Here is an 11,757-nt window from a genome sequence, read left to right on the forward strand (position 1 = left end):
CCTCATTAGCTGTACCATTTGTTTTGATTTTATTTCTCCCTTTCCCCACACATACTTCTCCCTCCCTCCCTCTTTTCTTCTTCTCAGAGCATTGGCTCAGAGAGCGCGAGCAAGGCACACACACACACACACACACACACACACACACTGGGGTGTTTTCAGAGTGGCTGTAGCAGAGAGGTGGGGTAGGATAGCGGGTGCTGTACGGATGGATGAGGTGCATGTGTGCCTGCTTAGACGGGCCAGAAAAGCCAAACTTAAGAATATCTGCCTATGTACAGAACAAATCAGCTGAAGGGGTCCTCATTAATCTGCCGTCTGTGAATTTCGTTCTTTTTCAGGTTAGTTCTGAGCTTTGTTACCTTTTAAAGGGAGGAGAAAGCAAGCCACATACTATTTTATTGTGAGCCTTCAAAAGGGAGGGGGTAAAATATAACTTACATGTATTGTGTCAATATTCTTTCTGAAGAGAAGTATTATTTAGCTTAAATAACCACAGGGTAATATGCGTGTTTCTTTTTAAACTAGAACTATTAAATTTAAACCGATGGTGTAGAGAGAGAGAAAAAAAGTTTTTTTGTAGTTCAACCATGGAATCTTTCTGGGTTCTTAAAACATTTCAGTGAGTGTCATTCAAATTGGGATTGTTTTTAAGCTTGACCTTTGACAAGGTTTGGTAAAAATCTGGTAAGGGTGTCATAAAAGCTGCCAAAAGAGAAGATGACTTTGGAGTTTAAAAACTTTGAGAAAGAATAGGATATACTAAAACTATCAGTGGCCTTTACAGATGCAAAGTGAAGTAAGGAGGAAGAGGTTGGAGTGACTGGGACCTATCCCAAGAAAAAAAGACTGCTGTCAAGGCCTTAAAACAAGCCTAGGAAGAGAGGGGTAATGGTGGAGAAACTACCGTTCTTAGACCAAGTTAATCCTCAAGTCATGTTTTTGGGAGCTTCTGGGGGTTTTTCATTTGAAAAGTGAGTTTCAAATAGTCAGGAATTCAGTCATTGCAGGAAGTATGTTTCAGGGGTGGTAGGGGTCAGCACTTGTTAATGGGGGACAGAGTCAGTTGGGTTCTTGGGCCACTAAGGGAAGAGAGGAAGGGGTGTGCGTGCCATCCGCAGGACCGGCTGGTGTGGCAGACTTGCGGAGCAGCGACTTTAGAGAGTTCAGGAAAGGAAGTCAGAGATGGGGCAATGCAGTCTCCCCCCACCCCCACCCCCGTACGTTTCTTAAGGGGGGCGGGTGCTTTTCCAGTGTATCCTGGTAGCGGGTTCGCTTCCCTTGCTTTTATTTTAATTTCCATAATTGGTAGCTTCAGAAATGGCTTTGGAAGGCAATTTGCTTTAAATGTGGCCACCTCGTCTATAAAATGCCCTGGTTATTTTAGGAACCCTACCCTTTTCCTCCGGAGCTCTTTCGCAGGAGTTCTTCTTTTGGACGGGTCCAGGAGGTAGGGTCCTTCCTGAGTCGACTCCTGCAGAGGTCACATTTCGTGCGCGGGGTCGTCCCCAGCGTTTGTGAGCAGCATATGCATGGGGTTGTGCTGACTGCACTCGCTGGCTTGTAAATTTTCACCCTGGGAAATTAGCAACAAAGCCCGATCTGTCTCGTGGCTGCTTTGCACTTTCCGAGGGCGGTTGTACTTGACTGAGCAGCAGAACAGGCACACGAGAGCGAGCGAGCGAGCCAGCGAGGGAGGGAGCGAAGGGAAGGAGAGAAGAGGGGAGGGGTGGGGGCGAGAGGTAAATAGTCTTAAATCGGAAGGGAGCTGCTTCTCTGTGGTCTTGACAAGCGCTGCCTGGGCTCCGCCGGCTCAGTAATAACTGAGTGACCTTTTCTTTGGCTGTATTATGTCTGGCTGGGAAGGGATTGCATTTTGCAGCTGAGAGCCGGGGCTTCCTTCAGCTCGGCTCCTCGCATGCTGCTGGGTAAGTTGTCTTGAGCCAGGACGGAGAGAGACAGCCTCGGACTGCAGTTGCCCAAAAGGAGGACACCTGTGGCTCAAATGCGGTCAACACCATTACTTGGCGGATCCTCGAGGACCTCATTATTTTAAACTTAAAAAAAAAAAAAAAATAGAGATTCCCTCCCCCCTCGTTTTTTTCAAACAATGCTTCTTTTTGACCTTTCCCAAGGAGAAGCGCTACAAAGCAGCCAGTGTGCTTACTGAACAGCCTCCCCCTGTATCGCTTAATTGAGAAGGTAAGTGCAGCAACTGTGTACACACGCGTCGGCTTATTTGTGGTGTGTGTGTCTGCGGGTGCGCGCGTGCGTGTGCGGATGTGGGTATTTTTTCCTTCCCCAGCCTCTCCTAATGAGGCATAAACTGGCGCTGCAACCCAGCTCCGCACTGCAACTTTCACTCGGGCTGCAGCTCTACTGAGACGGTTTTGTTTAAATCATGTGAGGCTTCATTATTTTTATGATGAGACATGAAATAGATGCAGGCGGAAGATGTGGATGGAAGGAGGGAGAGCGGCTGCGGCGCGGAACGTCTCAAGTACGACTCGAGTGGATAATAGTCAAAGTTCACCATGAACTGCAGCATTTCCACACCTCTGACTCCCTCGGAGAGAGGGGCAGGGAGAGTTTGGAATTAGGACATGTTTGCTCCCAACTGGTAGGAAGGGAATTCAATCCTGGATGGGTTCTTGGACACCCCCCCCCCCCCCAACCCCTCCCCGCCTGGAATTCAACCCTCCCAAACAGTTCAAATGATGATCTTTTGGTTCTAGGCTCTTCTGCGTCTCCCACCCAGCCATAGGAACAAAATGTTGTTCTTTTTGCTATAGAAAAGTGACTACATGGGGAGGTGGGGGAGGTGGGGGGGGGTGGCCAGAGGAGGAGGTTCCGAGGAATGAGGTGCCTCATGTCCTAATAGGTTGGGATGCAAACTGATGCAGCACAGTTTACGGGGGCTACCCAGATTGCTGTTAGAAAATACAAGTCAGATTTATGATCTTTTTCATATTGAACATGATATGCTATGCTAACGCTGCATGTGACAGTTTAATCAAATCCATTTGTTACCAGAAAGCTAAAAGGGGCCGTTGGGATTTTCGGATTACGGGCAGAGTTAGGGAAGCATGTGGCTTTGTCATTCGCCATCATTTTGCACAACTGCCACACTGCGAGGGGGCTCCGTCCCTGCTCCCTGTCTTGTCTGGTCGCCCTCATCCCTTCCCCCACCTCCGGCCGCCAGTTCGACTCACTCCCAAAGTGGCTTCACAATAGTCGGTCCTCGGCGGTGTAGGCTGCGCACCAGGTCCACACTTGAGCCACAGCGAGGAGACCCCCTTCTACTTCTTCCTACCTTTGGGCTGGGTGCTCAATGAGAAGCTGCTGCAACTCAGGCACGCCTAAGTCAACTCATGCAGAAAAAGGAGAAAAGTTTTGGTAAGGTTACAATCTATCATAGATGCACTTTGCCAGCGCTCTGCGCTCTAGGCTGCTCAAATGCCTTCTGCTCTTCCGCTGCTTTTGTGTCTTTCTGAGAGATCCGAAATATTATTGTTGTAACTGCTTTGAAAGACTGCTGCTTAAACCAATTAATCTTGCTAGGTGCAACAAATACTGCTACATTCTTTGGGAACCATCCCTGTGTGGCTGCAAAGACACAGCCACAAAAGGCTGGAGCATAAACTCCGCAAGGGATTCTTTGTTAGAGTATATGTATGTTTCTTCTTATTTTTTTTTTTTTATTTTGCATGTGAGCTGCATCAAAATTGAACTCAGTCTTGCAAATCTCTTGTTGGCCTTTGCCAAGCACTAGCACTTTGCTGCCATGGTAACTGTAATTAAACTGATAAGAGTGGAAAAATGTCAGTATCTCTGAGCCTTGCAGCTGCATTGGAGAAAAAGGGAATCAAATTGGTTCCCTGCTCCATTGCTCAAAAAGGGGAGGGGGGACAGGCCGGGAGGGGGGCTGGGAGTTGAAGGGGCAGAACAGAGTTAAGCAGCTCCTGTGCCTGAGATCTGGGGACATCTATTTGCATTGTTGTTCCTTAGGGGGCTGCAGCCTGTAGGGATGCTCTGGGCCAGTGAACAGAGAGAGACAAGCTTTTAGGCCCAATCCAGTTTTCCAATCCGAGTTGGGGGCTGGGGAGAGGATGAAGATGGGCAGGAGGAGAGAAGATCTTTTGTTTGGTACCTTTTGGCAATCGCATGGCCGTGTTGGCCAAATTCTTTTCATCTGTGTCACTGCTCCCAGCTGCAGAACCTGCATTCCCATTTTAGCATCTTTCTGAGGCACCTCATCTCTTCCAACCCCCTTTATGTATTCCCTCTTCCTGTTCCTTCTCCAAAATTGGTCTCTGTGAATTTTCCGACAGGGACAAAATGTTTTCCATTCACTCTGTGTAGTTAGTCCAAAAATATAAAAGACTGTGTCTAAGTGCTGCAGATCTTTCATTATTAGTAGTATTTTTTTAAACCCCTGTGTGTTGTGGAGTTGTGGTTACTTTGTTGTGTTAACTACTGAAGCTGAGACTGTGCGGATGAACGGCACAGAACAAGGGAACATAATGGAGGCAATCAACCGTTAGGCCGCCTCACAATGCAATCCAGGCAATTAAAAGCTCACCAGAGTTTAAATGAAATGGTTCTACTTATTTCTGCACACCACACTGCACAGGCTATTATTTATGTCTTTTTTTTAATTATGATTTCCCTTAAACTGTCAAATAACTCAGAATGGCAGGGTCTCAGAGGCAATAAGAATTTCCCTCTGAACAATTTACGTGCCAATCTAAAACTAGTTATAAGTCCTGATGTGCTATGAGCAACTTGTGAAATGTTTCTCCGCTCCGAACACATAACTCTGCCAGACGTGTTCTGGGTGACGAGGGGAGGCTGCTGCTGCCTGCTTTATGCCTTTTAGGTACATGGCAACACGGGGACTACCAAATAGTGCTTTTGCTACAATTGTTAACTTGCATAGGATGAAAAAGATAACCATTTTTAAGAGAAATGTAATGATGTTCTCCCAAAGAAGGTGCGGGGAGAGAGTGTGAAATATCAAACTCCTTTTATGCCCAAGGCCAGACAGAATGTAAGAGTTTCAAATATTAATTGGCCTCTGAGTGTTGAATTAAAATGTCAACACAACAAAAACATTTTGTGAAGACAAGCAGGGTAGTGTGACTTGTGCCAAACGTGGCTGCCCCGTCTTGGTGGCAAGGCATTTTGAATAATGACAGCTGACCTTCTACACATGATGGCAGTGATACAGCTATGGGAAATAGAGCTTAGTGATTACTAAGAAGGGTTTCATTTTTAAACATTTTATCTTTGGGCTCTGTGATTTGAAAAAATAAATATACTCTTACACATTAGGTAATTAGAAAGGCTACCCTGAAGTATATCTCTGGATGTTTTCAGAATGAAATCCAGAATGTCATTTAGTACATCCAAATCCCTCCCCAGGTTTGTGGCTAAGAGGCACTTGGGTCTGTTCTGTACTATAATTAATGGGATTCGTTCCTTGTGGAGCCTTGGTAGAAGAGGATAACTAGTTCTGATCAAAGAAACTTCATTTGTTAGAAGTTCTAGAGAGTGAGATTTAGCAGAGCTATCAAGGGTTATGATTAATCTACACTAGGCCCTCAGCTCCTTCAAAGAAAAGGAACAGAAAGCGGGCTACAGGGATACCACCTGCTCTTCTGTACAAATCCAGCTGCCAGTCTGCAGCCCCGACGACCATGGCTGTGCATAGTATGTGAAAGAGCAGCCACCCTGCTTCCTTCCCGGCTCTTCCCTGCTCCACTGCTCTGCCAGACTAGCAGTTCTCTCATGAAAGTTCAGCGCCAGAACACTAGCATGTGAAATGTATGTATCACTGGTAGTTAGGAAAGTGACTCAGTTGTGTGGATGCCTTGATGTCTCCTATCAGTGTGATTTTTAAAGATTGTGCAGGTAACAGGGGTAAAGCCTTCAACATAGATATTCGAGGAAACTGGAGGAAGTTTAGCTATTTTAGAGAAGAGAAATGAATAGAAATGCAGAAGATGATAGCTTGGCATTTCTTTTCTTGAAACTCTTTCAAATGCATGCCCAGTGGTGTTTTGTGTCTTCCTCCAACCATGTTGAAAACTTTCTGCCTAGGAGTATAGGATGACTGAGAGCTCTGGTCTGTAAGAAGGCCACTTGGTCGCAAGTCTCCAGTTTAACTGTCCTTCAGCCTTCAGTGAGTCCCTCAACATCTTTTGGGGCTTTGTATCATGACTCATAAAATGAGGGAATCTGGAATGGTTGGTCTGCAGCATTTTATGAGTGACCCGATAACTGCAAAGCTTTGAAGAGTTAGTCCAGTTTTTTCTAAAGCTGGGTGTTTGACACCGAAGAAATAAGAAATGCAGAGGCGAATGTCTATTCATCCAGAAGATCTTAATCAAGTTGTAACAACTTAGAACCCACTAGATTCCTTACTTAGGATGGAAATATACCTTTAAAATACACACATGCCCCCGTCTAGGGTAGTAGGTATATCTTTATTTATATATGATTGTATAGTTTTACTATTGTTTCTGTTTTCCCCATAAGGTAAATAAGTACATGTTCAGGGTAGTGAATTGTGTAATCCTATACATCAGTTTTACATAAGCGCATATAGTATATACCTAAGTAGCTGACTTTAATATGGGCACTGTGAATATTGTGAAATGACGAGGACAGGAAGGAAGTATGCGGATGCAAACAAGCAAGATGGGATTGGTGAGCTTTTCGGGTGTCTATAATGTACTTAACTACAGAGATCTCTCCTGCTAAGATGTGTGTAATCCCACACAGGGTACACTTTCTTTCTGTCATCCAACACATAGGAAGTGAAATTTTCAACCAGTTCAGCAAAATTCATTTTTGACTCCTACCGAACGTACCTGGATTAGTTGGTCTCGTAGCTTTCTTTTCCAGTCGTTAGTCCTTTACTCACATTTTCTTCCTCAAGGAACTGCCCCCTACGTAGTCAATGGGGACACTGTAAAATAGCTACATGTTCTGTAACTTCGCACAACTCACTCCATGGATGAAATGAAAGCCTTATCACCACTTGAGATGTATGGTTTTCTCAATGATTTCATCAGGACTGTGTAGAGGCTGAGATTTTTCTGTTTCCAAAATTTAGTGTGATTTTAGTACCACCCTAAAAAAAAAGAAAATGCAGCACTTCTGGAAAAGGCAGGAGGAGGGAGTGTTTTAACTTGTTTGAGGTCTTTTGACATCTCTGTCCAGCCTGATAGCCTCAGCTCGCTGGTTTTTGTCTTTCTCTAGGTATACAAATGCTCTCAGTCCAGCCAGACACCAAGCCGAAAGGTTGTGCTGGCTGCAACCGAAAGATCAAGGACCGGTATCTTCTAAAGGCACTGGACAAATACTGGCATGAAGACTGCCTGAAGTGTGCTTGCTGTGACTGTCGTTTGGGAGAGGTGGGCTCCACCCTGTACACTAAAGCTAATCTTATCCTTTGTCGCAGAGACTATCTGAGGTAGGAATTACCTTTGCACACCAGTGATGGCTGGATGCCTTTTAAAATACTTTTGTAAGTGTGTTTTTGTTTGTTTGATTTCCTCACTTACAGCTTCTATTCCGGAAAGATGTTCGATTGTCAGCCTTCAAAGTGTTGCCTAGTGTGTCTTCCTCAAATTAATGCTTAAGGAAGAGGCAAGGAAACCCCAAATCGAAACTGCTTCAATTTGGCTTGCCTGGCTACTTGTATTTCCCAATCCGTTATTCCGCTGACTGTATTAATATTGCCAGTGAATGGCAAAGATATATTTGGTAGAAATCGGCCTACATGTTTTCTATTACACTGCAGGCCAAGCCGGATACACGTTAATGGGCCAATTTCTTGGCTGCACATTTTAACTCTTTGTTTTTAAAAGAGTTTAACTAGAAAAACATACTATGTGAAATGATTGAACTACTGCCTCATAATTGGACCTGATTTTTTTTTCTTCTAAAGCTATTTGGTTATTTTTTTCTGTTTCGGATTTGTCTGAGGAAGTCAGTTTTAAATCCTGAACTAGGATGTAATAGTATATGTATTGCACAATTTTGAAAACTTTTCACAAGTGTGTATTTCTCTTCCCCCTGTGACATTTGAAATGGTCATTGTGAAAAACATCACAGGCTGGGCGTCAAATGGCCTCAGATTCGCCAATAGCTTCGTGAATCATAATGAAATAAAAGCCTCTATCATTATGGGGAAATGATAGCCACTTTCTAAACGCTAAACATCTCAATAGTTTCAAGACAATCCAGATGTTCTTGGTTACGAAGCCATGAAGCCAACTAAACTTGTTTCTCAGCAGTTAGTGCTCAACCCAGAACTTGTGTGGAAGAAAAATTATTTAGCTTTTCAGGGAACTTGGTGACTTGTTTCAGCAGCAAATTACTTATATTAATAAAGTAGACTCTATCAAATTAGAGAAATGATATATGGGATCATTTGGATTTTCATATTTGATACAATTAATCATTTTTCTAGTCTGACATTAAGCGATTTATTTTGAGATTTTTTTCCCCCTTTTGACACAAAATGTATCAATCAGCAGTAACTCCTTAACCATCTTGGCCATGTGGGGAGGTGTTTCTAGGGAATTTGCTCCCTTGTGGTATATGATTCAGTTACTTTCAGTCAGATTCGATTTGGAAATAGAAAAATATATGCTTTGATTAATGGTCGCTACAAGAGGGTGAATCCAGTACTGGTTAGCAGAGTCTGTTCTTCTCCCCTGACACTGCCTGGTCTGACGGCCTCCTGACTAATGATGTCTACCTGTTACCACGGCTGTTTCCTGATGGCCCCAAACCCATGCAAGGTGCCAACCATGGGAAAATGACTCTCCACAGCAAGATCTGCCTCATTTTGGTGGCACAACTAATCAGAATTAACGTATAACACAAATTCCTTTAGAACTCTCCAGGCTTTGAACTTTTCTCTTTGAAATAAAAATTTCTCCTCTGCTCATTGTGCAGGAGAGCCTCATCTCCACATCAAGCATTTGTATTTGCTTTTGGTGGTTTAATACTGCTTTTAGTGTTTTACTTTATCTGTGCTAACGGAGAGTCACATCTTGTTGACTCCATTTGACCTTTTCATTTGTTTCCAGTGTCAATATTTTGAGTAGATTTGTGTTATACTTCCAAATGAAGAGTTTATGTTGTATGGAGAAGATTAAGGTGTTTCAATAAACTAACAAACAGAAAAGAAAAAAAGTTATGTAAAATTTGAAGGAAGTTGTTTGAAATATCTGGATTTTTATCAACTGTAATATAAATTTGCCAATGAAATATCTATATTGTGAGTGAAACTGAGTAGTTGTCAGTACGGTCGCTAGCAGGACCTTAGACTTGTTTCATTTCACTCTTCTTTACAGTAGTAAAAAAAAAAAAAAAATTAAACTGATACTTGATAGACTCAAGTGTTTCCTTGAAGGCAGTTTATCAAAACGGTTTCATATCATAAATCCTTCCCTATCTCTAAAAGGGCATATTGCTTGTTGTGCTATAACTTTTCATTAATTTCTGATGGACTCAAACTTTCAGTATTAGTTAACTTATTAAAAAATACATCCTTCTCTTTCAAATATAAACCCTGGTCCTGATTGCCAATATATTCATTTCTCAGAGTACAATTTCCTCTTAAATTGGTCATTACCACATTAATGGCCAGTTGTTATGTTAACAGCCTCAGGGTTGTTAACATTTCAAACTAAGTTGTTAACAGGAAGCTTATCCTTTATTTAAACTGAAGGTTTGTTGTATATAATGCAACTTCTTTGGCAAATTCATTAACACATACAATTGCAAAAAAAAAAAAAAAAACAACGGAGAATTGGTGTGTGCGTGAAACACTGTTTTGTGTGATAGATGTGGGATGCAGTTTTATGTGCGATGGAGTTTTCTGTGGAAAGCATGCATCTCAATGAAATTGTGTAGCTGTTCTTCATCATCGTTTGTCTCTGATTAGCAAATTGAAGTAGCCTAACTCTATGTCAAATCAACAAAAGCAGTCAAGGAGACTTTATTTTCAGATTAATTTCTTCGATTTCATATAATCATTCAAAATGACTAAATTATTAAATGCCTACTATGTGACAGACATTATCTTAGGCAATGGATGAAATTAGCCAAGGGAGAAAGGAAGATATATATACCTAAAATTGACACTAATTACTTAGCTACATAAAATCTGTGATATGATCAATGAACTAGTAGGATTCTGTGACTATTTTCCCAAGCTTTGAAAATAATTTTTTAAATTTCCCTTGACATTCCATAATGCTTTCTTTTTTTTTATTCTACATAGTCAATGTTTAGTCATTTAAATTCTCTGAAAAGTTGTTTTATTTTGGGCCTTTGGATATTGTATAATTTCTCTGAGACACAAAACAAGCCATAAAGAACTTACAGGTTAATATTTCTCTGTCTACATTACTAGGTAGGAATAGGAAAATGACAAAGTAGTTTACTCGTATTAATAAATTATTGTTTATAGATAGTATCCTAGGCCAGATAATATATACTATCTAGAGAAAGTAGACTCTTTTATTGTATTTAATTTCCTAATAAACTTCTTCCTTTTAAGGAAGAAGAAATATTTCTAATCCTGAGCAGTGAATCTATTTTTATTTCATGTTACTTTGAATAGTGATAATAATGACATGCTTTCATGAGTTCTTTGAATATGATTTCAGATAATTAAATAATAGGAAAATACAAGAATTTAAATCATAAAATATTCTCTTAAGGGTTATAGACTACTTTGGTATATTTGATTTCTTTACATTTGTTTTCTTTGTAGTAGAATTAGTGATATTCCCTCCCCCAAAAAAACAAAATATCCTATAGTTTACAAACTATACATTGAATTTCAAATCTTAACTAACAGTGAACTTATTTACTTGCCATAACTAGACTGACATAATATCTTTATTTTACTGTAAAATCTAAAATTTACATATGAAATGAGACAGCATTCACCTATTTGTATGGTTATTTTCCTCTTTTGGAAATTCATAAAGAAAGAGGAGGATTGACTTTTGAAACTTCCTCTATTAATACATTCTAATGCTGAAATATGCAGTCAACCAGCAAGTCAATGTTTATATTCCAAGACCCAGAAATCTATTTGTTAAAAACGTGCCCAGCACATTTATAACTGTTTTTATATTTCATGGGTAAGCTATGACACATTAGATGCAGAAACGTCTCTATATTTCAATTTAGAACTTAGAACAGGTCTAACGTAGGCTAACAATTGTGTAAAAATAGCAAAGTTTTAGTAAAGAAATATAAGGGACTTTAATCATTGCTAATTGTCTAGCATCCTTTTTCTGGTGAGAATATGTACGAGTACAAGAGTCAGTAAGTAACCGGAGTATAAGAATCAAGGCTTTGTGGCAAGTGTTAAACCGTAAGAACTTGAAAAATATCAATTACCTTACTTCTCAAGTTGGAAGCAATAAAGAATATCAGGACTTACCCTTCAAATTGGAGGGCAGTATTTGCTTGTTTTTTGTTTAATCCTGCAACTTCTTGTGGTATATTTTAAGTATGAAGTCGATATGGGCTGTATCTTAGATCTCCGTGAATGGGATACTGCCAGAGAGTTTACTCAAAGCTGTTTGCTGTAGTATGTGTTGTGGAAGCTGCTTATAGCTGTTCCTATATAAGAAGCTGTAAAATGTCTTATATAAAATTTAATGCAATTTGCTATTTTTATATGTGAGAATGATAACGTTTCAAATGAAACTGCTA

The 11,757-nt window shown here is 40.9% G+C and overlaps 1 protein-coding gene across 5 annotated transcripts in view; it reads left to right on the forward strand.

The window, feature by feature from the left end:
• Positions 1-173: 173 nt before the first annotated feature.
• The window catches only part of LMO3 (LIM domain only 3), a 70,557-nt gene continuing 58,973 nt past the window's right edge, over positions 174-11,757 (forward strand). Inside the window, exons 1-3 of one of the 5 annotated variants that reach the window (XM_006167321.2) lie at positions 174-341; positions 2,136-2,202; positions 7,267-7,480. In XM_006167321.2, coding sequence (XP_006167383.1) covers positions 7,275-7,480 — 206 coding nt within the window. In that variant the 5' untranslated portion in view covers positions 174-341; positions 2,136-2,202; positions 7,267-7,274. Of the gene's footprint in view, positions 342-1,317; positions 1,451-1,569; positions 1,929-2,135; positions 2,203-3,278; positions 3,397-7,266; positions 7,481-11,757 lie in introns of those variants that run through there. The other 4 variants (XM_006167322.3, XM_006167323.3, XM_006167324.2 and 1 more) reach the window with 4 other exon arrangements.

This window comes from Tupaia chinensis, unplaced genomic scaffold, assembly GCF_000334495.1.
Source record: "Tupaia chinensis unplaced genomic scaffold, TupChi_1.0 Scaffold144702_1, whole genome shotgun sequence".
NCBI lineage: Eukaryota > Metazoa > Chordata > Mammalia > Scandentia > Tupaiidae > Tupaia > Tupaia belangeri.